The sequence below is a fragment of the Podarcis liolepis genome, assembly GCF_965112155.1.
Source record: "Podarcis liolepis genome assembly, chromosome: 12".
Classification (NCBI taxonomy): domain Eukaryota; kingdom Metazoa; phylum Chordata; class Lepidosauria; order Squamata; family Lacertidae; genus Podarcis; species Podarcis liolepis.
In genome coordinates this window covers 19537050-19564613 of record NC_139563.1, presented here as the reverse complement: position 1 = coordinate 19564613, position 27564 = coordinate 19537050, and the positions used below count along the sequence as shown (strand labels likewise).

Genomic DNA, 27564 nt, shown 5'->3' with positions numbered 1-27564 from the left:
AAAGCCTCTCCATTGTCTTTTGCTTACTTGTCTTTAGGGCACCTTTGTGTATGAATAGGGTGAGCCTGTGACCTGGATTTAGGAATTAAAGTATTTACCATCACAAAAGAATGGCTGGGCTGCCCAAGTAAAGCAATCACTGGCCATTGTCAGTCATCCTGGCAGACAGGGTTTCTGTTGTAGACCACCTCCTTCTGTGATGTAGGTATGATGTTTTGGGGGGTGGTCTTGAGCTACAGGGTAGGCAATTTCAAAAGTCTATATAAGGGCTTGCACACCATTGTTCTGGGTTCCTCCTTCCTCCTGCGTGTGGTGAGTGAGCACCCTGTTGCAACAGTTTAAGGAAGATCAGGCTTAACAGCTGCTTTGCTTCTCAGTATTCTCTGGTTGGCCTGTTATTTTCTTCTGCCGACAGAGAACCAACTTAAGGACTCTATGGGGGCTCTTGGATACCCCATAAGGGGAAAGGAGCAGTATTTTCTTATAACACAGGAGAATCATTATGCTTTTGAAACTTCATTGCCAATATTTCTAGTTGCAAATTTAGTATAAAGGTACTTAGATAAGCCCTATTAGGCAGAAAAGAGGCCACCACCTCAACATGGCTGGTGTATCATGAAAAAGTAGCAAACTGTTCTTTATTGCATGTATTATTGTTGTATTTTCACTGCCAGGGAGGGAGGGAGGAAAATGCTTGTGGAATCTTTTCCCTCAAGTGCCATAAGAACTTGGCTGATCTTGGGTAACAAACATTTGAGAAAAGCCCTGCTGGTTCAGACCAAATGCTCATCAAGTCCAGCATGCTGTTCTCACCAGATCCCTGTGCAAACTCCTCCTAAGGAAGCTGTGCCTGGAGGAAGAACAGTGAGGGGAGAGACTCTTTCCACCTGCCTTGCCCCACCCTCTAGTCTCTGCTTCTCAATTTGTATTGTATTATTTTATGTACTGTGGCTTGCCATTGTTTTATTGATTATAGTTTAGAAATTATTTATTGAAACTGTTGAGTGGATTTCTATTTAACTTTTATATGTTGATATCATTTTGTACTATTCTAATAATTGTTGAATGTTACTTTTTGATGTAGGTTGCTTATTTTAAAGCTTTGTTTTATTATCACATTTTTGTATTGCATTAGATTGCTATAAGTTGTACATTTTTTGTTTCTTCAGCTTGTAAACCGCCTTGAGTATTGTAAGATAGAAAGACGGTATACAAATAAAAAATGATGATGATGTGAACTCACAAGCTGGAGATGAGCACAATAGCCCTCTCCCCACCTGTGATTCCCCACTACTTGTAATCAGACGCATACTATGCACTTTGATTGCTGGAAGAAAGGCACCTGCTATGTGCTGCTGTACCTCCAGCAGCAAAATGCATTGGGCAGTCCTGCACAGGCTATTGTGTTGCCTGATGATGGATTACTTGAAACACTACTAAACTACAGCGGTTACTCAGCAGCATACTGTACCAACCTGTAAAAAGACTATCAGAATCTATGTATCAACTTTTAGGCACGTTAATAGGTTTCATTACCCAAATCCTTTGTTTTCACGAGAATAGCAACCTCCTCCCTTCACCACTCATTATTTCTACTAATTACACGTTCCCTACAAAAATAACCAAACTTAAGAATAGAACGTGTGCTTTTTAAAATTCTGATTGAATTACACAGAGGGACATGAAGAACTTGGCCGTTTGCCCCAACATTTACAGCCCTGCAGTTATTAAAGTGGGCCTGAAGTGCCCCTCCTGCAGGGTTTGCTAAACAGAACTGTGCTTTCGATAACAGCTGCCATTACTAAATCTCAACAAAAAGAGGACCTAAACTTCCCACCAGTGCAAAGTTTGAGCTGCACTAGTTTGCACAACGTACACATTGTGAGGCTGGGAACTACGGTGTTTTCTAGCATTCAAATTCTAAATAGTATCTGTTATGCACAATAATAAAATCCCTATACCTTAACTTTTAACTTGCAAGTTTTTGCATTCACCGAGTTTGTAAAAGCACATGAAACAGTTGTAGCTTATCTGTGAACAAAACATGAATATATTACGCTTTATAGAAAATGTACAGAAATGTTTAATATGTGGAAAATACAGCTCAAAAAAATATCCTCAAATGTATCTATTCAGGTAACTTATCTCAGGTAGACTGATATGTAATGTAGACACAACGGTATTCTAAAGTCTTTTAAAAAATAAATACAGCTTTAGGTTTTCTAAAGATTATAATTACCTATTAAGACTCCCGCTTTCCCCTGAACTGATCTTTAGTTTTGAATCCTAAAGCTATTAATCCCCGCGTTCTTGAGTGATTGTCCTAAAATTCATTTTTAAATCACATGTGCGTGCACACACTGTATAATAATACAAACAGATCAAGCATTGCTGAAGGGATGCAGGGCGATCCAACTTTTCTTACCAAGTGGGCTGCAAGAGTACTTTGACATGGAACGCATGAGCTGCACAGAGTCTTGTTGCACCGGGGAGGAAAGGGAGGCCAAAATTTGACGTCCCCCTTCCTACTCTCATGCTGTCTTCCCAAACCCAGCTAAGTGAGGCATAGGGCTATGAGAAGGAGGGGTGGGGCTCTGGCAGGGTCCTTGAGCCCTCTCACTCCCTTCGCAAACCAGGAAAAGCACTAACTAGGCTCTGGAAGACGGCAGGAGAACTCTATGGCCAAGTCAGGGCCCTTATTCCTCCTTCCCAAAGCCTCGCTTAACCAACTTTCAGAAGGCTACAGGGGGGGTGTCAAATGTCACAGAGGGCAGCCAAAAAAGATGTTGCATGGTGAGTTCCCGCCCCCCACCAAGGATAAATAAAGGCACCAGACACCAGAATTTAAGGTTAAAATGGGAGAATTAGGCCACAACTTTATTGAATTCAGGAATGAGAGGCATTGGCTTAGGCATTGGTCCTATCGACTATCCGGCTCCAGCCCATTTGCTGGAGACAGGGGAAGGGTTAACACCATAGTGGGGGAGTCTCCTGCTGAGGCACGTCAACTAGGAGCTCCCCTGGGTCACCGCTCGGGGGCGTGCCTTAGGCCCACACCTCCATAGGCTTCAGACAGGGCCACGCCCCCTGGAGTCCTTTACCGGACCACCCTTCGTTCTCTGGGGGGAGGTGATGGCGTTCCCCACACACACATCCTCTAAGCCCCTTCTTACCAATGCCTAACCGCCAATGCCGAGGAGTTGTGACGAGTTGCTACGAGGTAGGCGAAAAACCAAATGGCTGCAAATTGCCAATTGGGAAAAATTCCTACCATGCCCCTTGCGGCGACAGACCGAAGTCCATAGCAATGTCAGAAGCCTACCTAAAGTGAGGGAGGGTGGGAAAACGTGAGGGCTAGCCAGCAAAAGAGGGCGAGCCCTGGCCACGCCGGCCCTAAATAGGGCAGGCCACACACCCCCAGCCAACCGATTGGCTGGCTGGGTGGACAACGCGGCCAGGATTCCAATGCTCTCGCGGGGGCTGAAACCAGCCCCCGCTCACGTGGGGTGGGTGTGAAGCCCGCAACCCCACCTCCTGGGCCAGGTCCGGAAGTGGCTGAATAAAAAGATGGAACATAAAATAATGCTTAAGTTTACAAGAAAAGGGAAATTTACAAAAACTAGTAGCATACCTACTCTTGCAACTTAAGCTAGATTTGACTCATTCTAAAAGTATTAGTGACTCAGTAAGAGAAAAGATAGATAGATCATTCATTGAAATCAAGTTTCCTATTTTGTAATTCAAAACAAAAGTGAATTTAAATGCTTCCTACAGCCATCAAAACAACAGCTCTAATCTAGCCAAGATGTTAATCACACAATTAATTTTCCTACTGAAGACAAAGGACCTGCTATCTACTAAACTTTGGTTCAGTCATACCCACAGTGATATACAACTAGTGTCCTTTAAATGCTATAGAAATACTGTGGAATTTGCTTTCTGCGGACTCATCCCATGGTATTCCTCTTGCATTCAAACTGAATGTGTCTTTCCTACAGAATCTGTACATGAGGAACATGTATCACCAGTTAGCTGAAAGAAGTCCCTGGTCCCCAAATATAAGGGAGGTGAAATTTCTACAGCCACACTGCTGAGTTTTGGAATCAGAGAAGCAGCACTTTCCCCAAAATTCCACGGCAAATGCAGAGTTTTGGGTGAAGGCAAGGAGTTACTAGGAACTGTATAGCCCAGCTAATTCTAAGCCATGCAACAATCTGGGGACAATCTGCGTATTTATATGACTAAATATTTTAACTACATTTTTATTCTACCAAGCAGTTTAAGTGTGGTTTCCAAGTGCTCTACCCATCCAAACATACCCCACACCTGCTTAGCTTCAACAATGTGGTAGTCTCATATGCCTTCAGACCATATCCAGGCTGCCGATAGAACTCAGTCTCATAATCATAGTTTGAAAACACACTGTGGGGTTCTGTACTTCCCTGCTTTCACTCAAGCATTTCCCCCTAATTTTTATAAATTTGCAACTCTGGTGCATTTTTTTCAAGCACTGCAAACTACTTAGTTCTGAAGCTAAATGGAAAGGAATCCCCTAATAAGGAACAGGGTCGCTCAATCTAACCACATGTAAATAGACCAATTATTAAGTCTACAGCAAACCTACATGCCCAACCTTTCCAGAAGCATGAGCTAGTAGTTACAGAGTAGATTAAGGCTTTGGCATGAGATGGAGAGCAAATATCCATCTTCGATTGGCAGGCAAAGTCATAAATATCCTTCATTTGGAAACTAAGTTTAGAGCTCAGATACTCTGTTAATATAATATGGGTGAGTAAGATCAAACAGGTCCCCCACAGTGGTTGATTCTGGTAACTCATAACATGGTGTACCCTAGAGTAACAAAGGGTGAAAAAGCCTATAATAATAGGGGACATTGCCTGTTGTTTGCATTAATGATGCCACATCTCAAAAGGCAGATTTTGGGTTTGTTTTTAAGATGAAAATAGTACCACTGTAACAAAACAAAACAAAAAGAGGAATAACGGGAATATGAGTCTAAATTTTAAATACATTTTTTCATCTTAAACTATGCTATTTCTATTTAAAAACAAACAAAATTATGGTGTCTTAAAACATCTGTAAACATTTTAAAGGAATACAAAATCAGATATAAACCAGACCTGGTTATAAAGCTTTTTATCAACCTAGTCTGTTCTTTAAAAAAATGTTCCATTTAATCTAGGTTCCCCTCCTTCATATGCCCTTTATCTTACCTACAGAGGACTAATCTAATTGATTTGTGTTCAGCAGCAAGAACATGGATTTCATTTATATCAGCATAGCTGCAACACAATGGCAATAATCTTTGTCTGCTCATTCCCAACAACGCAAGCAAAATATAGAAATTCATGGTTTGCCACAAATTAGTTCTGCAATAAAACAAATATAATTCTTTAAAAATACTAAAATATCTAAGCCTAGATCCACTATTACTATTGATATATACGTTAAAAGGAGAACATTCAGAACTATTCAGTCACATGCTAACAGCTGCCTGATTATTCTTTGCAAAGTATTGCAAATGATTAAAAAAAAACCACAGAGACAGATGAATGGATTAGGAAAATGCGGGAATATGCTGAAATGGCTAAATTGAACTATATAAGGCTAAAAAAATGCATCAGATGAAGCAGTATGGCATTTCTTTACTTTTATTTTTGCAAATGTCATTTATCACTAGATGGTTTTCCTATGTACATTTTTTAACTGTACTCTGTCCACAAATCAACTGCTTATTCAACCAAGCTATGCCTAAATCAGATTCCGGCATTAGAGGGGTTATCTGCCACTTCCAGTAACTTATTATTGTTCTTGTCTTCAATGTTTATTTGAAGCCTGAATTATGCATTCTGGCTTGTTTCTCGTCTCCTTCCACACTTCCCATTTCTGAGAAGCTACAATTCCCAAACTCGCTTAACACACAACGCCCAGACCACCATCAATGGAAATGAACGAAGGAATTGGCAAATTGTTTATAATGCTTCAAAAAGAGTTGAAGGCCACCTATCACAGCACTGAGTAATACTGAGGAAAACTATTAACACATTATGAAAAGGCCAAAAGAAAAGTAATCTGTCAGATATAAAGTATGCAAACTACAGAAATTCTAATGACACCACAATAGCTATTTAGATAGGAAAAGGGCTGACTACATTGGACAAAAAACATGCCAATCCTGGAATTGATAGCGGGCTACCAATGAACCCAGTACAAAAGAACAAGGAGGCACAATTTACCATTTGCTTATGACATTTTATACAACTATAAAAATGCTTAACATTAGTATTTTGCCTTCTTTCTCTCAAAACAATGTAAACTACAAAGAGCCAAAATATCTGTGTGTCCTTTAGAAGAAAAAGTTGGGGTGGCTTTTCTCAGTAATTACTCCGTGTGTCTCTTGGTTATTTCACACACTTGTTAACTCCTCAAATGTAGGCACACTTACGTCAGTATCTCAAATATTCTTGTAATATGTACAGGACCACCTCTTGCCATTCTCCTTAAGGTATTAGCAAACCATTTTTACATTAATGCAAATGGTTAATATTAATTCCACATGTGCACATATAAAAACCTCCATTTCACCAACCTGCTGAGCCAGAACAGGAAGTTTAAAAAAAGAAAACTTAGTCCACAGACTTACTTGAATGCTTTGCATGTCTAGTGTTGCCACATCTTCATTCTTCATTTGCTTATTGTTGAGCCAAAATAGTCTTCTGAATACAGAAAACAACAAATGCTGCCTACAGAGAGCATACGCAGCAGAAGCAATCCACCATGAATAAAGTAGAAATAATCTGTTTAGCTTGTAGAAAGCCAAAGTTCAAGAAGTCTGCTCCTTGGACTCTTACATAAAGTCAACAGGCCACCTTTGATAAAAGTGTTTTAATAACAGTGATACCAAGAAAAGCTTTCAGTGTTCAGTGTCTTAAAGGCGCCACGATCATGTCGTCTGGCTAGCCACAATAAAAGTAATCTGTGGATGTCAGCAATTTGCAATGCACCTCTAGCCTCAATATCATATTTGGCCACTTAAAGCAGCTGAAATCAAACAGATTCTGTTTTCATAAGCTCCCAAGGTTTTGCTGTCTGCAACAAAGCATGTATGGGCTACCATATTCTAACCAACAAATAGAGTCTAAAATGGTTAGGGTACCTAGTAAACTATTGTATAAGGGCAAATTGTATAAGGGTAACTATCACACATGGTGAAGTCATACTCCTTTAGCATTACCTCTCACACAGAAGCTAGATAAGCTCCTTGGAAGAAGGTCTGAATAGAAAATGTAACACACATTTAAGTCTGGCATCGGGGAGAACCATGCAATGCACCCCAATATAAGAAAGCCCATCTCAAGCCATTCTTTTCTTGAAAAAGCTTTGTAAACCACACTGCTTTTACTCTCTCTCAGGTTAGCTCAACCAGATAAGAAATTACTCAACACTATAAGAAATTACACGCAAAACATTTAGGAAACAGGGATGCCTACATTGATAATATACTTATACTAGGAAAGCAATGCCTCTAATTGCACTCACTAACAAGTTCACACAAAAATGGTTTGTGCTTCATTTAACACTTGAGATTTATCTTGGGATACAATCTTTTTTCTTTTCTTTTCTTCCCTTTTTAAAAATAGCACCATATATATGGGCCGTACTAGATGATCTTCGTGGTCCCTTCCAACTCTACAATTCCAAGATTCTATGATATATACATGTCAAGGCTTGCAATGTGCACCAGCTTGTTTCCATTAAACCATAGTTCACACAGCTGTTCCCAGCAAAAAATTAAAGAAATCCCCTTCCTCATTTCCCACAGCTTAACTTCAGTGAGTTAGTTAACATGTATTAGCTGCTTTCCTAAGCACATATTTATCCTAGCTTAAAATTTGTGTCACACAACAGAAAACTAAATGAGATTCAAGTGATCTACTAATGAGAATGAATGATAGCCTACAGAAGAATTAAGAGTCTTAGTTCTTTATGCTGCTGTGAGGCAGAGACGGGGCATTTCCAGCCCTGAGGGACTGATTTAGTTCATTTGGCCCATGAAGCTGATTCATCCAAGCCACACCCACATGCCCTACACCTAATGTCATATCTGGTGTAAAGGCAGAGCTTGCACAAAAGGGCCTTTGCAAGAACCACTGATCAACGGTGCTTGTAAAGCACCTTGCACATCACATCCCAAGTGCCAATTATCAGCTGATGATTGTTGGGCTTTGGGAAGCCCTGCACACACATTTTTGCTGACGCGGTTTGATTTCAAACCATGTGGTCAAAAGCAGGTCATCTGACAGCACTGTGACATCAGGTGATTGACAAGTGCACAGTCCCACCTACCTGTCCAGCATAAGTGTGTGGAGATAAGGATTTGACCTGCTGACCAGATCCAGTTTCCCCCACTCTTCTTGCAAGGTATCAAATGATGCTATGACTACATCAAATAAATTTTAATCTGCAAATCTAAATGTGTTTCTTAAGAATTTGACTACGAACTAAAACTAATAGATTCAGAAACATACAAGACATATTGGTGGGCAGACTTTTATCTAGCCTGAATTCCAGTTGAACCTTCAAAAGCAACCTATGAGTCATTATGCATATAAAACAGTTCTTTCATGTAGAATCAAGTTAACATTTTGTTCATTAAAAAACAATTTTAAGCTAGATTTAGCCAGAGAACTTCACTCCCATTTAGTTTTGGTTGCAACCAAATGGAGTGTCTTCTCTCCATCCCCTCCCCCTCCATCTTGTTTATTTTTATTTTCTTTCCTTTTGTAGAAGAACAAAAATGCCAGATTAATAAAATGGAACAAAGAATAAAGAGCGCAACTGAGAATCAAGGATAAGTAATGAGATATGGAATCTCTATGCTTTCAAATCCATCATTCTGATGCATAATATTATTTGTGACAGAAAGGGACTACCATCTGCCACTTGGTACAAGATAAAGGATGGTGCTCAACTCAGTTCCTCAAAGCCATATATTAGCATCAACAGGTTTGAACATAATTAGCAATCTTGTTGACTCATAGCACAAATTTCAAATATAGGAAGGAGTTTATCCAGAAAGTGATTTGGGGGAGCAAAAATATACTGTTTATCATAATAGGTCAATACCCTTTGAGGGCCATTAAGAAAGGTAAAAGGAGATATGATACAGGCTGTGTACGATTATGCAGAGAGAAAGACATTTTTCTCCTCTTACGCTACTAGAACCTGTAGCCATCAAATTAAGCTGAATGTTGGAAGATTGAGGACAGACAAAAGGAAGTATATAAAATGAACTCTTGAATTTGCTCCTACAAAATGCAGTGATGCCTACCAACCATGAAGGCTTTCAAAGGTTAGACAAATTCACGAAGGATAGGACTAGGCATGACGCCTGTGTTCTACCATTGCTATGGGAGGCAGTATTCCTCTGTATACTGCTTGCTGGGAAACACGGGTGGCGAGTATGCTAGTGCACTCATTTCCTACTTGTGGGCTGGCTTCTGATGGGGATCTCATTGGTCACTGTCAGAAGAGGATGCTGGACTAGATGTGTCTTTATGTTCCTGTAGGGTTCTATCGAAATTAAAAGACGCGTGCTCCTTGGGAGAAAGGCGATGGCAAACCTAGACAGCATCTTAAAAAGCAGAGACATCACCCTGCCAACAAAGGTCCGTATCGTTAAAGCCATGGTTTTCCCAGTAGTGATGTATGGAAGTGAGAGCTGGACCATAAAGAAGGCTAATCGCCGAAGAATTGATGCTTTTGAATTATGGTGCTGGAGGAGACTCTTGAGAGTCCCATGGACTGCAAGAAGATCAAACCTATCCATTCTTAAGGAAATCAGCCCTGAGTGCTCACTGGAAGGACAGATCCTGAAGCTGAGGCTCCAATACTTTGGCCACCTCATGAGAAGAGAAGACTCCCTGGAAAAGACCCTGATGTTGGGAAAGATTGAGGGCACAAGGAGAAGGGGATGACAGAGGACGAGATGGTTGGACAGTGTTCTCGAAGCTACAAACATGAGTCTGACCAAGCTGCGGGAGGCAGTAGAAGACAGGAGTGCCTGGCGTGCTCTGGTCCATGGGGTCATGAAGAGTCGGACACGACTAAACGACTAAACAACAACAACAGGGTTCTATCCTGTCCAACCCCCCACCACCACCAAAAGCGACATTTAAAATCTGTATGAGGGATGAAGAACCTGAGGCCCTGCAAATGTTGATGGATAACTCTCATCATCCTGGACCTTCGGCCATGCTGGTTGGAGCTGATGGGAGGTGGAGTCCAACAACATCAGGAGAGCCGTAAGTTCCCTATTCTTGATTTATATGAAACCACTGGGAGCTGTCATCTGGGGATTTAGAGCACAGTGCTATTAGTATGTAGATGACAATTAGCTCCACCCCCCATCCCATCTGAAGAGGTTGTGCAGGTAGGGGACCAGTGTCCAGAGGGAATGATGGTTTGGTGCAGGCCAATAAACTAAAGCTGAATAAGATGGAGGTCCTGTGAATATGGGGTTCTCTGGTCCAGGAATTAGGGAGCCCTCCCTGTCCCTGAAGCAGCATGTTTGTTGCCCTCACTGGTGGCCTTTAGGGGTCAACTAAAGACACGGTCAACCTGGGCTTTAAGGAGATAAATGCCCTGGGGAGCCAGCTGTTGAAATATGCTAGTGTTGTTTTATGTCAAGTTCTGTTGCATGTAGGGAGGTTTTTAAAGTGTGGTGTTCTTGACTTGATTGTATTTTACTGACGCTGTATACCACCCTTTGCTCCTGATTGGAAGGAAAGATGGCATATAAAGAAAATTCACCACCACCAGAGGCCTGCTTGGGGGTGTGGGATCAGCCATGTTGACAAAAGGCACATTTTAAATACGGTACACTTAATCTGAACTTGAGGGAGACAGTCATTCAAAAGAGATATTTAAATATGTCTTACGGGTGTGTGTTTGCAGTGTTACAGATTTTAGCAAGGTGCATATTTTCAAGGTAAACCTGCAGTGGTAGGAGAGAGCCTGTTTGCAAGATCATTACTACACAAGATTCATCAAAGCAAGACACAGCCTAGTGATAATCCCTCTAGTGCTTCACAGTTTATGCAATAGTCAATTAGTAAAGAGGATGAAAGACAGAGCAATCTTTGCAAATAGGTCAGTGCCTATATTTGTAATTATTAACCCAACTTGCTACTTATAGCAACTGCTCTATAAATGATACATTAGAGACAAAGTATGGGAAGCATTTAAATCAGACATGAACTTCCTGTACACAACATACAAAGATTACACTGAGCACCTTCACACAGATTTTAAAAGTTAATGAGCATATGTCACCATAACAGTTCTACTCAAAGCAAGCACATGTTTTAAAAGGGAGACTAGAGCATTCCAGGTGCAACAGTGCCCAGAGTTCCCTGTTAAGATCTCTGCACCATCCCTACTGATAAGGACAGGTGGCCACAAATCCAAAAGTCCATCCTCTGGCATGAAGCATGTCCAGAAGCTCATTTCCCCTCCCCTAAGATCTCATGCACTGCAGGTTGAAGAAAGAATTTCATTGTTACCTATTGTGTTATAATTTTTTATTTATTTCAACAATGTATATACCACTTAATTACGGTTGTCTCTTAGTAATGTACAGGAGACCCAATACAATAAGCCTAAAAATGAGTAAAATGGTATAAAATCAGAATTCAGTTAAAAAGCTTGCTGGAATAAATTCAGAAGCCCTGTACGTTCAACAGGGAAAGGAGCTTCTTGTGGATATGAGCCATGCATCTGAGCCATGGGAGGCCACTAACAGTGACTCCCACGAAGACCTCATTGATTGGGCAGGGATATAAGGCCAGTCTCCAAGGTATCCTAGACCCAAGCAGATGCAAGGATCTTGAACCTGGCCCAGTAGCATATGGGGAGTCAGTGCATGCTTTTGATCGCTGCAGGTATCTGCTGGCAATCATCGGTCTTCATCAACAGTCCAGCTGTTGCACCATTTTGCACCAACTGGAACTGTCGGACCAGGCCCAAAGATAGCCCAACATAGAGCTCACGGCAATAATGGAATCTTGAGGTGGCCAATACATAAATCACTATGACTACACTACTGATTTCCAAGAATGGCTACATCTGGTTTACTAGCTATAGGCACAAAGAGCACAAAGAGACAAAGAGCACAACCCCAACCCTAGCCAACTGCCTAGACATGGGAACCACCAAACCACAGTGCCTCCATGTTCCCATGGTTCAAGCACAAATTACTGGTCCATTTCTCCACTGCATCCAGACAATGGTTCAGATCATGCACATCCTCTCCTGGCGCTGATGTTGTAGAGAAGTAGAACTGTGTGCCATCAGCATACTGATGACCCTTTCCCCCCCAAAAAAACTTTGAATGACCACATCCAGAGGCTGCATACAAGTATTAAACAGCAAGAGAGACAAGATTGTACTAAGATACACCATAGCTGAAATACAGTCTCCCAATGCTACTCTCTAGATACAACCCTACAGGGAGGACAGGAACCACTGTCCAACAGCACCCCCAATACCCATTTCACAGAGCTTGCCAAAGAGAATACCATGGTCAATGGTAGCAAAAGCGACAGAGAGATCAAGAAAAAGAAGCAGAGTCCCACACCCCCGTCCCACTCATAATAATAATAATAATAATAATAATAATAATAATAATGTTATTATTTATACCCCGCCATCTGGCTGAGTTTCCCCAGCCACACTGGGTGGCTTACAGAATATATAAAACATAATAAAGCATCAAACATTGAAAACTTCTCAATACAAGGCTGCCTTCAGATGTCTTCTAAAAGTTACGTAGTTCTTAATATACCGTATTTTTCGCTCTATAACACACACCCGACCATAACACGCACGTAGTTTTTAGGGGAGGAAAATCCGTAGGCATGCCACCCATAGGCATTTCCTCCATAACACACCACAGACATTTCCCCTTACTTTCTAGGAGGAAAAAAGTGAGTGTTATGGTGCAAAAAATACGGTAGTTCATTCATCAGGACAGCCAATACTGATTCAGTCCCAAACTGCACCTAAACCCAGACTGATATGGATCTAGATAATCTGCTTTCTCCAGGAACTCCTGCAACTGCACAACCACAACTCTCTGTATCCCCTTACCCAAAAATGCGGTATTTGCAACCAGGCAGTAGTTGTTATAAACCATAGGATTCAGGGTGGGCTTCTTCAGGAGTGAACACACTTTCACACCTGTTTAAGAGCAGAATGCACCACTCTGTCGTGTAAAGACACATTCACCACATCCTGGACCTATCTAATCAACACCCTTCCCCCAACTGGCTTTCACCAAACATGATAGGCGTGAGGCAAGAAGGCAGGAAGCTGACTGCATTATTGTGAGAGTCCTATCCACAACAACAGGCCAGATAAACCAAAATTTGTCCTACAGAGATTTAACATTGGTTATATATACTGTATATTCAAATAAGGAGCTGCCTAACGGTCACCTTACACTCTCTTCCTTCCCCAAATTAAGTACTGCTTGCTTCAATGTACATGTTACATGAATTCATGGTTATGCAAACTAGATTTAGATTATTTAATAATTTGACAATTAACAACAATCAGCAAAATTCTTGCTTTCAAAACAACAGCAAGCATTGGTCACTTTTAATTTCTATATGAAGATAGGGAACTGATGAAGAAAATAATCTTGCCAAAGTTCAGATGAGTCTGTGTAGCAGAAAAGTCTTCAAAATGCATAGTGTTTATTAGGGATCTCCTATGCAGCTGTGGAACTGAGACCAAAGGAAAGCAACTGTGCCCACAATGAGAAAACAAGGCTGTTGCAATTAATCCCACCAGTCACAACAGCAAGTATGCAAAGGCAGGCCATACACATCCTTCCCACAGAAATACAGATAGCTGCTGACAGCCACAATAAAGGCAGTTCCATTGGAACATAAGGTCACATAACAGAGTGAAATGAGAATACATCCTGTGGTGTTACCATTCACCAAAAGAGGAGAAAGTCACTTTTTTAAAACACTGAATCTAGTATCATTTTTTTTATTGAAGCTTGTGTATGCTTGTGCCATTGGGTATTCTATGTTTACAGTGAGAATCTAACACAGATCACGCAAAATCGGGGACAGAAGGCATGTATATGCCCTGCTGCACAACCTATTTAATGAAAATTCAATCCCATCCCCCCCCCAAGTAAAACTGATAGGAGGCTTCTCATAGGTTCAAACAAAGAAAACTGGAATGCATTCCTACAACCCACAATGAGCTGTTGCACAGACTCTCTTGTGTACAACAAACACAAACTTCTTTTATTTTCTAAAATGCATTTATACAGACTTTAAAATGTGCAAGACACAGACAGCAAACCCTGTTAAAAGTAGGATCCAATGAAGAAAGAACGCTCTTCAGCCTCCAAATAAACTGGCATAAAGACAATTGACATCTCACATTCACTGTATAGTGCTAACACTCACTTAGCTTTCACTTGTTTTCAAGGTAACCATACGCAGACTGGAACTTCATGTTCTGGCAACTAACAGTCATAAGAACAGCTTGCAAAGACCTTAATTTCTACCCAGCTGATTTCTGCCAAACAATGGTCACTATTGAAAGATTTTAAAAAAGCAGGAGGGTAGTTCAGTAAAATCTAGCAGGCATTTAAATCTCTAGATCTGCTTGATCTAGAGGAAACAAGTTTGCTTGTTCTTATTCTGATCTACTAGCCTGAATTTTTCTTTCCATTTTCAGTTCCAACAGGCTTTCATTTAATGGTTCTGGTTTTCCTCAGGGATGGGGTTCAGTCCAGTTTTGGTGTAATTTGATTTCCTGAACCTAAACTCTCCCAATCATAATTTTAATGTACTTTGCTGAAGTTACAAACTGAATAATCACATTATTACAATATTTATAGTTTACTACATTCTGCAGGGCAAAGAACCAGGCTATAGGGTGTCTTTCTTGCTTATTAAAATAATGTTGATGTCTAATTGCTATGACAGCTTTTCACCACTCATAGCTATGTTGAAAGTAACATAGCTTGTGGGCATCATACCTAGATAAAATATTACACCCATTTTGTAATGTTACACTTTCAAATTTCTAAGACTGTTGTCTAAGACTGTGACAGATCTGTTTCTTGCCTAGTGAGAATGAGAGAGAGCATTCTGAGGCTAGACGCTTCCCCACCCCCAAGCAGCATGGATATATAGCTGACACCTGAGTACCCAGTAGTAAAATTAGGTCCAAGAGCCTTATCCAGACTGCAAACTGGCTCTACAAGTGAGTGTTGTTCAAGAAGAACTGCTTGCCATACTTTGTTTGACCTGTTTGCACTTTTCATTTGTTACATACTGTATTGCATATAACAGGTCTTCTTGAATTGCATTGGGTCAGTCCACAGGGAGCTGGTGGTTTTCATACAGGACATCTGTATAACGCCTGCATGCTGATTATAAGTTTCATCAAATTTGTTCAATACAGTTTCCCTAGTGCTTCTATTTGGAAATACCAACATCAGCCAAAGTCACTAAAAAAATAAAAAATGCTGATACGAGCAATTGGGGATGTTCCTGGATTCAACACTGTCACTGGATTCTCAGGCTGACTTCTTCACTGACTAGGAGTGCCTTTTCTCAGCTCCAGCTGGTTCACCAGCTACAACCCCATTTGGATAGAGATAACTTGGTCACTACGTTCCATGCTTTGGTAACTTCCAGAATGGATTGCTTTAATGCACTCTATGTGGGGATTTCCTTGAAGGTGATTCAGAAACTTCAATCTGTCTGGGGTTTCAACGATTTAAAATAGCTACACTCATTGCCAGTTTGTTTCTGGGCCCAAGTCAACGTGCTCACATTAGTGTTTAAAGCAGGGGTCGGCAAACTACAGCCCAGGGGCTGGATGTGGCCCACCGGGCTCGTAAATCTGGCCTATGGACCCTGCTGCCTGCTTGGTCAGTCCCCGCGCTAAACCAGCACGGTGCGGAAGCCTAGCCGCGTGGGGACTGACTTCCGCAACACTGACACGAGTTCGGATTGGCTGCACAAAACTCCTGCAGCCAATCCAAAGCCATGGACGCCTCTGGGCGGGCGGCGACACTGGCTTCGGATTGGCTACAGGAAGCTTCTGCAGCCAATCCATAGCCGCGGATGCCTCTGGGTGACGCCCCTTCCTTCCCACTGAGGCAGCCGCATATGGCCAAGAGCTGAGCGGGAGGAAGCGGCAGTGGCGGGGAGGCTGCCTCCACTGCCCAAGCCAGCGGCATGGGCTCTGCACCCCGCAGACCCCTGGCCGAGGCTGAGGACGGCGACGATGCTGCAGAAGATGAGGCAGCGTCAGCAGCTGTTCAGTGAGTGGCGGCAAGGGGGGTTCTTTCGGGAGAGGGTGGGTCTGGCCCCCCACAAGGTCTGAGGAAAAGTGGACCAGCCCCCTGCTGAAAAAGTTTGCTGACCCCTGATTTAAAGTCTTAAATGACTCAGGCCCCAACTAACCAAAACACAACCTCCTTCTCTACAGACCCCCTAGAGTGCTGAGATGGGAAGAGGGAGCCTTATTGGTACTTTCTCCACCCTTGGAAGTTCAGGGGGTGGAAGCCTGGGAGACTGCGTTCTCTGTGGCATCCCTAAGCTGTGAAACTGCCGCCCCACAAAGGCACATCTTTCAACTTCATTACACAGATGAAGTTTACACAATGTTGAAGATTAATCTCTTTACCCTGGCTTTTGACACTTGAGGGGTACATTTTGAGAACACCCCTTATTTTTGAGGTTTTAAGTTGTATTAATATTGTGTTTTTAATGTTGTAACCAGCTCTGGGACCCTAGGGGGAAGGGTGAGTAATAAATAAATACTTTTTTAAAAAAATGTGAAAGTGGTACATGTGGTGGTTGTCAGCTAATTTGGATTAATAACATAATAAGTGCTATGAAGATTATGTTCACTGTTCAGGGCACATCAATTTATCTAAACCCTCGTAGGTAATTATCAACTCAAGGAGTATCAATCATCACTGATGGCTGCTACATCAAAAAATAACAAGGATGACATGAAACAGCTAGCATCCATTGAATGCCTCTGTACTACAGTTGTTGTTGTGGTACAGCTCAGGGACTCCTAAAAATAAGCTGATAAGAACTACCACAACCTCTGTGAATAAAAATGGCATGTCTAACCCAGTGTCAAGCACTAATCACCCAGATACGCTACAGAATATGAAAAGCTTTTTGAATTTTCTATCAATTTAATAAGAACTTCTGCAAGAGGATGCATATGTTGACCATAACAGGCTAAACTGATCCAATCCTTTCCATCATCCTTCTCATGCTTAATGAACCCTTCAAAGAAGGGTTATTTTCTGAAAAATGGCAAATCAATGGATAACTGCACAAAAACAAACCACCAGGTGGGTGTCACCAGAGAAATATTAAGTATTCTCTCACTATTCTAACACACAGTAGCTGAGTGAGCTTAGTTCTTATACATTTAGTATAAAAAGTTTGTGTACATAAACAAGCTTCTTGCTAAATTGTTACTTCATACCTTTTTTTAAGACACAAAATTTGACTGTGATGCATCTCATCTCATCTTACCTGTACTTGTTCTGTGGAACTGCTACTGAGTTCATCTCCAGATTCTGAATCCTGGTGGATTTTCTCTGAGCCTTCTCCTGCAGAATCACAGGACTGTTCTTGCGAAAAGCTGGTCTTTTCTATCTCCACACATTCAGAACAAGAAAAATGGGACACAGAGAATGTTCTGTTCTGATTGGAAACTTTAGGGAACTGAAATTCATTCAATTTCCCATTATTCTGGGAAAGGTCCAAGCTCAGGCCAAAATTCTGACCTGGGCTAACGTTTGGTCCCAAATTCTGATTGGCATCCCGAACTGTGCTAGACACTTGAACTGGAGAAGATTTCCCAAAACTAGAAAGCTCCGGAGACTTATTGACATTTTCTGTTGACCTCTGTAACCCATGCATAAGTTTTAAAGAGCTGTTTGGCAGCCCACCCAATTGCTTGATAGGTGGCATTAGTGCTTTGCGAGTTACTTCTTTCACATACTGTGCTGGCACATAGAATGGCTTTGAGTTTTCATCCCTCTTGACTTGCCACCAGTCATCATTCGTCTTTTTCACTAAAATGTATCTCTCCCCTTGTTTAATCACAATCCTTTTGTCTTTTGCTTCATATTCATAGTCATATTCAACTTCGATGTATAATGGACCTGAAAGAATCTTTCCACTCTTGTCGGCCATCTCTTGGAAGAAACTGTATTCACCTTTCTACGTGAAAGGTAAGCCACATTATGGTCTTTCTTTCCCCCTGTAAAGGGAAAAAAAATGTTATTACCACAAAGGAGTTTCAGCTGCGTGCTGTTTATTGACTAGTCTCATATTTGGGATGAACTGGCTAATCAAATCTTTCGCAAAGTTTTTTATCTCAGACCATTACTAGAAATTTCCCCAGAAACCTTTCTGAAATGTTTCCCCTTCCCTAATTGGCTTACATTTAGGCATACAAAAGCTGTTGTTTTTTAAGTTTCACATGCAGTATACTGTAAATATCTGAAGAGTTTTTCCAAATTGTCAGAATTAGTTGAAACTGAAATATAGGTTTGAGGGAATTCAATAAAATGCTATTTGTATGGTGTGCTATATCCCAATAAATTCAGTGCTTTAGACGCTGAATACCTCCACATATTTTAGTACATTACAACACATTAACCTAGGATTCATTTTAAGAAAAATTCAGGGTACTGAAAACTCTGATCATGGATGAATAGCAGTGTACATAAATATAAGTGCTTTCTAGGCATAACCATATGAAAAATGTTAACTACAACTTTAAGTGGGACCATCCTGATGACTAGGTGTGCTTTGATGTTGTTCACAGGGGGCAACCATTTTGTGCATGTTCAATTGATGCACAACCACTGACACACACATCATTTTCAGCCCCAGAAGAGGGTGGAACGGGGCAGGCTTACATGAGACCGCTGATGTGCGCAATGACCCAAAATGCAACCCCGCACAAATGGGAAGTTGCCTGTACTGTAATTCTATTAATGTATTCTGATTGTATTTGCAAGAGGATTTGTATCCTGAAAACTGGAATAAATAAAATATAACAATTTCCATTTTCAGAAATATCACACCCACTTACCAATTTTTCTTCAGCTACTAGGTCTCCATTACTACATTACTCTTTTGAGAATCACTGCACTCTTATTCCATGAAATTAATACATAAATATTCTGCTAAAGTGGTATACAAGAGGGGTTTTTTTGTCCACAAGTTGCATAGATAGTACGTTAAACATTAATACAGTAACTTTTTCTGGACCCTCATATCTGTTCGTCTCTTGCTCTTTGCCTGTTACTAAGCCTATTGTTTCAGTTACTTAGCAAAATGGATCAGGTCTTTTTTTAGTTCAAGACAATCCTATGATTACGTAGAGGATTTATTTAGTTCAGGTATTATTAAACCTTGTGGGGAATAAAAGAATGGTTTTGCTTAATTTGGCTCCCATATTCTGCTCAGATATCCCTTTAGTATTACTTCTCCTGAGTTCTGTAGTGCCATCAAATTAATAAATCACAAATCATTACCAAACATCTTGGAAAGTGTTCCCCTCAAGTTCTGTTACCTAATCTTATGAACCATAGAGGACAGGATACTGTTAATAAGAATGTATACTCTTTAAGCATGCTTCCCACATTTTAATAAAACAGCTTTGCCAAGGTCACATTGCAGAGATTTCAGCTGTTACATATATTTATTTTGGTGTAGGGTTTCTTTCCTCTTAAATTCCTTAAATCTTTAAAGTGGGATAGGAAAAAAAACCCAGCTTATACATTTAACATCTAAAGGGGGTTGTTTCTGTTCAAACAAAATAACAAAGATTAATCCTTGATTAGGCAACAGACACTGATAATTCACAATGAAGGAAATTATTTCAACTGAATTCCAAAAGATGGTTTGACTATACGCAAATGAGACTGTAAGAACACTTGGGCTCACAGACTCCCTTATCCTCATGCATTGTAATTCATTTCCTCCCCAGTTTAAAATAAACCAGTTAGTACGGTCATCTGAACTGGCAAGATATGGCTTGCACTTGCCCTCCTGAAAATCAAGATTGCAAACCAAAGTGTCATCCTAGCTTCCAGACTTGGTTTGCATGGCAAACACAACCACAGTCTGATGGAACAAACAACTATGGTTTGCCACAAACCAGGAAGTAATTCCAACATGCAAGGTGAGGAAAGGGAGCGTGCAAGCCAAAGTATCCTTCCTAGGTCATTTATGTACCCATAGTTCTTAGTGAACTGGTTCAGAAATAACACCATTAGAAGTAGACAAAGGTTTTCTGCATGCTTACAGAAGGGATTAAAAGCTGATTATATCACACATACTTAAAAAGGTGGGAAAAGCGACAAACAGCTAAAAGCGACTATAAGGGAGGGAGTGTGAAGGAGCACAGGTCTTGCATTTGGGCCTAGTTTGTGGCACAAACCATCCTTTGATGGAACACTCTTCCAGCAGAGATTTCGCAGGCAGTGTCAGGTGTCTCTTGAAGACCTTTTAATGCTAATAGACCTATGCAACTGTTTACAACTATAAGTCGCTTTACGTTTTCTTTAAAATATCTTCATGTTTAAGAAGCCAATTGTAATGTAGAACAAATGAAAGAAAATACATGAGGAGTAAGGGAAATTTATCAGCTCCAGCGCAGTGCATCTTAAGGATCTTGTTGGACTGAGGCCAAAATTTGTAAATGAAGAGGGAATAGAAAAGTCAGCTCTAGAAATAAAACATATGTGCCCTATTAAAACTACAAGAGAGAGACTGTAACTTTATAGAATACTGCCACCAATAATTAGTGTTTTATCCACTTTTTGCTTCTATAAATTATTTCTTCCTGTCACTTTAATTTCCTATATAAATCATCACAAGAGATAGAAGTACTACAACTGGGGAATAAAATCCATCTACCTAACTAGCTGAAATAATCTATTTATGATGGAATAACCAACTGAAGTGTTTTTTAAATTTGTATTCTGTTCAAATGTTGAGCAGCAGCTCTAATTTCACAAAATCCATCTCTCAAATGCCATTTCTCAAAAGCCGCATCCCGCCCCCCTTTTAAGCACTTAAATGAGCATCACCTGCTGTAGCCAATGGTTGATAAAGACAACCAGACTTGTGAGGGGGTAGAATAAAAATGAAGAGGCATCCATCATTAGCATTATGAGAATACTAAGGCTTCAATCCAAACTTAATGACTACATTTGTATTTCAAGCTAAACCAGGGGTAGTTAATGTGGTGCCCTACAGATATTTTAAACCACAACTCGAAACATCCATACTGTTGGCAAAACCAGCTGAGGCTGCTAAAAGTAGTTCAGTTCCCATCAGCCTCAGCCAGTATAGACAACAGTTAGGGATGATGAGAGTTATACTCTGAAGCATCTGTAGCACACCACATTGGTTCCTCCTTTTGTTAAACCACTGTTTGATGTGTGCTTGAGCAACAACAAACTACAAGCAAGCCTTGAGCTCAAGTCCCCACCACTCCCACTGTCAGGAGTTTGCTTCACTTTTGTTTTGTCCAAATTAAAAAAACCCATAGTTAATGTTAATCATGTTTTGCTTTTTTTAAAAAAACCAAAACACAACAACTTGCAACCAGCTCATAAACACTGTGCCAATGCAGCCAAAGGGGATCAGTTCTGAGTAGGTGTGCTATAAGCATTAGAACAGTGGATACGGTAAACTGTATTATACACTAAATTTGCACTTTTCAAAGAGTGGATGTAATGTAGGAGGCAATAAAAGTGAAGTAGCATGACATTAAAGCCCACACACTTCACTAAACCAATGTGAGTCAACAAAGGGTGAGCAAGATCTGAAATTAGTACTAGAACCCAACCTTACTTTCAAAGCAGCAGTAACTGTACAAAAAAGGAGTACAAAAAACATTTAGAAGGTTAGAAAGCAGTATAACAGAATCATCATAACATATCTGTGTATAATTCCTATCCTGGAAACTATTTAAAGCCAATTATAATTTGCTTCACTCGGTGTAATAACTGAAGCTCAGAATCAAAAAATCATAGCACGGTCCAAACAAAAATGAGAAAAAAACTATGCTACTATTTATGTAACCAAAAATACAAACAAGCTCTCTCAGTGTCATTTGGTTCTTACCGCAGACTATTGTGCTGGCAAACATTATCCCCTACAGCTGCAAGGAGCACATTAATGATGTTGTGATACAAACAAAGTTAGTCATTGAAGTCGTATTGGAGGACATTTAGATCCCATGTCATAGGTTCTTACCAACTGAAGACTAGATGAAATAAAACCCAGCCAACTGTCCTCTGCACAATTGATGTTTTCTCCTATGTTGTTACTTGTCAGCATCTCAGCAGCAAGTTTTAATTTAAGCACATTTTCATTAAGCCCACAATTTCTGGATGCCTATCACTTGAGAGAACATAATGCACACCCCCTGGCATAAACAGTTTTGTCTTTTATGCAAATTTTTTCTGCAACCTATAAGTTTCACTTCAGGCAAGAATTCTGTCCATCAGAGGAATGTGAAGGCTTGCATTATTCTCGATGTTTAAGATCAAAATTTCTGACAAGAAGAAAGTACACCACAGTCATCTGGAGAAAGGGTAACAGAAACATTTCTAGTCACCATGGCAGAAAAGCAAACACGCAATGCAAGGCCAAGTCCATGAGTTTCATAACAACATTCTCTTCACATTTGCTGAGGGAAATCAATTTCACACGCTGAAATTTCATCAGAATAATTTTGCTTGACAGCTGGTATGACTCATTTGTACTCAATTTTATATGAAATACTTTCAAAATGAGCCTAAAGATTTAAACACAGAGAGAGATTGTAACCATGGACAGTAGTTACCAATTACCAAAAAAAGGTCAGCTCCTTTTTGAGCACCTACACTAGGGAACATTTGAGGACAATGGGCTCTCCAATAATATGGTATTTAAAATAAAAGCCAAACTGTACCTTTCTTGAAACTTGATTACAAACTCAGTTTCTCATAATCTGAATGCATAGTGTACTTACATACCAAACAGCTCTAAAAAGCCAATTTCCCCAAAGTTTTTTTTATTAAAAGGGGGAGGGAATAACATCATATCAGTTACTTGCCTCTCTTACTCTACTCTTTTGTTATTGTGCTGACTACAATTGCAAACTATAAATAGCTAGAAAAGTCTGTGACTGATACATTGTGGTTAACTCATACTAACTAAGGCTCAAATCATTTTAAGGCCTGTATAGACAGTTGGCAAGGAAGAGAGAATGCAAAACTTCCGCTCAAGCTGGTAACTAAGCTATCCTCCTCCTTCATAATTTGTCCTAACTGGAGAAGTGAAGTTACACAATGTACTCTCCTTTAATGTATCTATGTGTTTGTATTATTTGGTCAACTATACATACATCTGCAAGCTGTATGTTGTATGTATGACTCTGTTGTAAGTCACTTTTGGTTGCCCTGGGCAACCCTGACAAATTTATTATTATATTTATTATTATTGTTGTTATTGTTATTAGTAGTAATAATAATAATAATAATAATAATAATAATAATAATATCATATAGATTGTGTATGCATAACACAAAATAACTTATAACCAAATTATGCTTTTACTACAGAAGCAAAATATACCACTTTAGGACTCTTCTCCACACAGGCAGCTTGACACAAGGCAAAATACAGAGAGATAGCATCGATCTGTGTATCAGTTGCACAAACATGAATGCTTCCAGGCATGAAACTGCCCTGACTCCCGAGGGTAAACGAAACACTTAAAGTTAGAATTCATATATATTTGCAAAATCAGGCTGTACCAGTCAAGACACAGGGAACTACAAATTAAAACTGGGCCCAAGTGCGGACAGAGGTGGGGTTGCCATTCCTCCCACCTGCCCTTACAAACCCACCCATATATATACACACGAGAGTTACCAAGTGATTACTGTACAGGGAACCAACAAGTCATCCCCCCATCCCATCCTGCTCATGTCGCAGAATGAAAACACCCCAAGGTCAAGCGGGGGGGGCGGGGTAGTGTCGCGAGGAGGAAACCCGACGCAGCACGTCTATCAGCATTAGGACTTGACACGGTCGTGTGCACATGACGCACCCTTTAAACTCCGGCTGTCACGTTTCCCCACCGGAGTAGCCGAAAGTGTGGCTTAAAGGGCTTGCTCCCCTCCGTCCCTCCTCCTCCCTCCGCACACCTTTCCATGCTCCACCTAGGGGTGGGGCGGAGGCTACAAGGCGCTTTTCTGATAGGGGGCGCAGGCGGGGGAGGGGTGGGGAGAGGAGGAGGAAGGGGCGGCGGAAGAAGAAGAAGAAGAGTTGCTCCGGCTTAATTAAACAAGAAGCGCAACAGTGGGAGGGGGGAGGGAAGGGACAAACAGGGAAACCGTTCTTCCTTGCAAACAAAACGGTTGTGGGGGGGGGGGGAAAGAAAAATCCCTGTGAAGCCAGCAACGCCCCCTCCCCAAACACGCACCTACTTCAACGCACTTCTGGCAGGCGCAGCACAGCACGCTGCTCCCCCCCCCCCGAATAACGGCCCACTCACCCAAACCGGAGGTCCAGGTCGCTCCGACTACAAGGCGGTATCCCCGCCGCCGCTGTTGCTGCTTCTTCCTCCTCCTTCCGCTTCGCCTCGCTCGCTCCTTTCTTCCCTCCTGCCTGCCTGCCCAGGAGCCCCGCCCCCTCCCGGCCTCAGCTCCGCGCCGAGTGTCAGCTCCAGGGCACCGCGCTGCCCGGCGTCAGAGGCCCCCATCACGTGCCGGGGGAAGGGAGGGGAGGCGGGGCAAAAGGTGGAAAGGAGCGGCGCCGTTGGGAGGGGAGGCTTGGAGTGACAAGAGAAAAAGAGGCGGGAAGAGGGGGCGCGAGGGAGAGAAGGGCGCCTGCGGTTGTTCATTTGAATTCCGCTCTCCCCCCGCCCCACCTCACTCTCGTCCCTTTTCTCTGCCCAGGCTGCTTGTTCCACAGAACAAAAAAAAGGAATAAAATAAAGCTCATGTGAAACACGCCACAAGCATGTGTCTGTTATTATATTATTACATTATATATTATATTATGCGTCTCGACCGAGATTAAGATGTGTCAAAATCTGTTGCAGGGGGAGAGGGAGGGAGAAACTTTTTTTTTTTTAAGGCAGAGGGATGCGTTTATTGAACCTTAATCCTCAAAACGGAAAGATTTCAAGGTGGCGTGTGGGGCCGTGGCGCGCGAATGGAAGCGACCCCCGCAACAGTTGGTTAAAGCAGTGTTTCCCGACCTTTTTTGGGCAAAGGCACACTTGTTTCATGAAAAAAATCTCGAGGCACACCACCATTACAGCCCCGTGACGTCAGCGCGCAGCGTCACGCCGGGAGGGACATGAATTGCTAGCAAATTACATAATCACCTCCTTGAGGGCTGGCTCATCTTCTCCGAAGGCAGAACCCCATTAATTAACAGCACAGACTCACACCATAGCCAAGACAAGGGGGGAAAACCTCAGTCATGCACAGTCATGCACCTGTGGGGGCTAAATGAGGACGAAGACCGGGCAGAGAGCAGGGTTCAAATCACCCCACCTGGCCAGGACAATCCCTGGGTGCTCCCTTGGGCCACTCGCCTGACCCACCTCACAGGGCTGTTGTTGCGAGGATAACATGGGGAGAACCACGCGCGCCCCCGGGAGCTCCTTGGAGGAGAAAGCGGGCGATGAATGCAATGCACGAAATATATGAGAGGCGACCAGGTTTTGCAGGTGAGGGGCCCCCGCCAGCCTCCGCTTCCAACACCCGGCGCAACGACGCCGAAGTTCCCCCCCGGGCTCGGTTCGGGGAGCAGCGCTGCTCCCCCCGGCTCCCCTTCGCCCTCCCGGCTCTCTCTGCCGCCCACTGGGGACCCCCCTCACCTGCCAAGTCCGGAGCGCCGGTGGAAGTTGCATGCATGCATGCAGGGCGCCGCGTTGCCATTGCATTGCACTGCACTCCATGCAACGCCTGCACGCATGCATTGCCTTGCACGCACGCCAAGGGGTCTCCCCGCGGTCCGATGCGTCCCCTCCAGCGCGGATGCAGCACTGCAAAAATTAAAACCCCCCGACGCAGCCCTACCTGGGGGGCAGCCTCCGCCTCCGCCGCTCCGCCTCCGTGGGGATCCCCGGGCTCCATCCTGCCGCCCGATCTCCGCGGGGGCGCAGGCAGGCTGTGCGGGGTCTGCGCGGAAGAGCCCCTGCCCGCCCGGCCGCCACTGCGCTCATTCCATGGCCGGGAGAAGAGCGCTTCAAACAAAACGCCCAGCCCGCCAGGCCACGCTGGGAAACGTAGTTTGTGCACCCCGCGCGGGCGCGGAGCCCAAGGGCGAGGGGACTACGGATCCCGGCAGCCCCCGCGCCGGGGACGGAGGGGGAGAGGCTGGGTGCAGGGATGGAGGGACGGGTGGGCGAGCGAGTGAGTGAGTGGCAGCCGCCAAGCCTTGGCCGAGAGCCAGGAAGGGCCTCCCCGGAGGAGGAGGAGAAGGAGGGAGGCGCAGAGCGGGAGGGAGGGAGGGAACCCCAGGGGTCATCTAGTGACGGCGCCCCAATCGAAAATTTGACTTTAAAAAATAATAATAATCTTTCGAATTTTTTAATTTTTCCCGCGGCACACCAGGCAACATCTCGCGGCACACTAGTGTGCCGCGGAACAGTGGTTGGGAAACACTGGGTTAAAGGAAGCGTGTAAATCCGACAGACGCGCGTTGTAATCAATATACGGATAAAATACTAAAGGGCAGCAGGAGGAGGACTATAGGAAAAGTGCCCGCGAGGGCAAGTCTTGAGACGTCTTGGAAGCCAGTGGTAAAGGTTTTGGGGGCGGGAGAGAGACCGGTTCTTTTTTGCACACACACACAAAAAGAAAAGCCCTGGGATGCAAGAGTTTAAGCTGTGGGCATGTCCAAGCTAGCCACAGCCTTCGACGCAGCTGCCTCGCGGGAAGGGCTGGGAAACTGCATGGAAGAAGCTTCTCGACAGACCTTCCTGCAGTGATATTGCAAACCCTGACGCGTCACTAGGAGTGCTTTGACATCAAAGCCTGAGGGTGCAAAGGCAGGATGTCCCAAATCAATTTATGCTAGGTTTTATAAATGCCTGGGTGTTTTTTTTTTACCTGCCCTCGGATTTACTTCTGAGGATACACGTGTAGTACTGCACCATTAATAGCCTCAAGGTTAAACCACAAGCTCCAAGTCAGTAATACAGACACAAGCCTCATTTGTTTGGGATCTCATGGCTTAATACCTCAAATTTGATGGTTGGAAATGGGATACCTAATTAAATGGTGTTTTCGGTAATGTTCACACTTTGCAATCCATTTCCCCCCTCATGCAATGCATTTTGTTGTGTTATTTTCGCTGTTTCAATGCACCTTTTCCCTGCAGAGTTGTGTCTTTCTAGCCATTGTTTCTTGGTGAACTGCATAGTTGGTTGTAAGTT

At 42.5% G+C, this 27564-nt stretch overlaps 1 protein-coding gene across 12 annotated transcripts in view; it reads right to left on the bottom strand.

The window, feature by feature from the left end:
* The window catches only part of ARHGAP12 (Rho GTPase activating protein 12), a 67406-nt gene extending 42533 nt beyond the window's left edge, over window positions 1-24873 (bottom strand). For 5 of the 12 annotated variants that reach the window (XM_083466770.1, XM_083466777.1, XM_083466778.1 and 2 more), the window contains exons 1-2: window positions 24667-24856; window positions 17625-18357 (exon numbers count right to left, since the gene is read on the bottom strand). In XM_083466770.1, the coding sequence (XP_083322896.1) occupies window positions 17625-18290 (666 nt within the window). In that variant the 5' untranslated portion in view covers window positions 18291-18357; window positions 24667-24856. Of the gene's footprint in view, window positions 1-17624; window positions 18358-24666 lie in introns of all 12 variants that reach the window. The other 7 variants (XM_083466775.1, XM_083466779.1, XM_083466771.1 and 4 more) reach the window with 3 other exon arrangements.
* Window positions 24874-27564: the final 2691 nt, after the last annotated feature.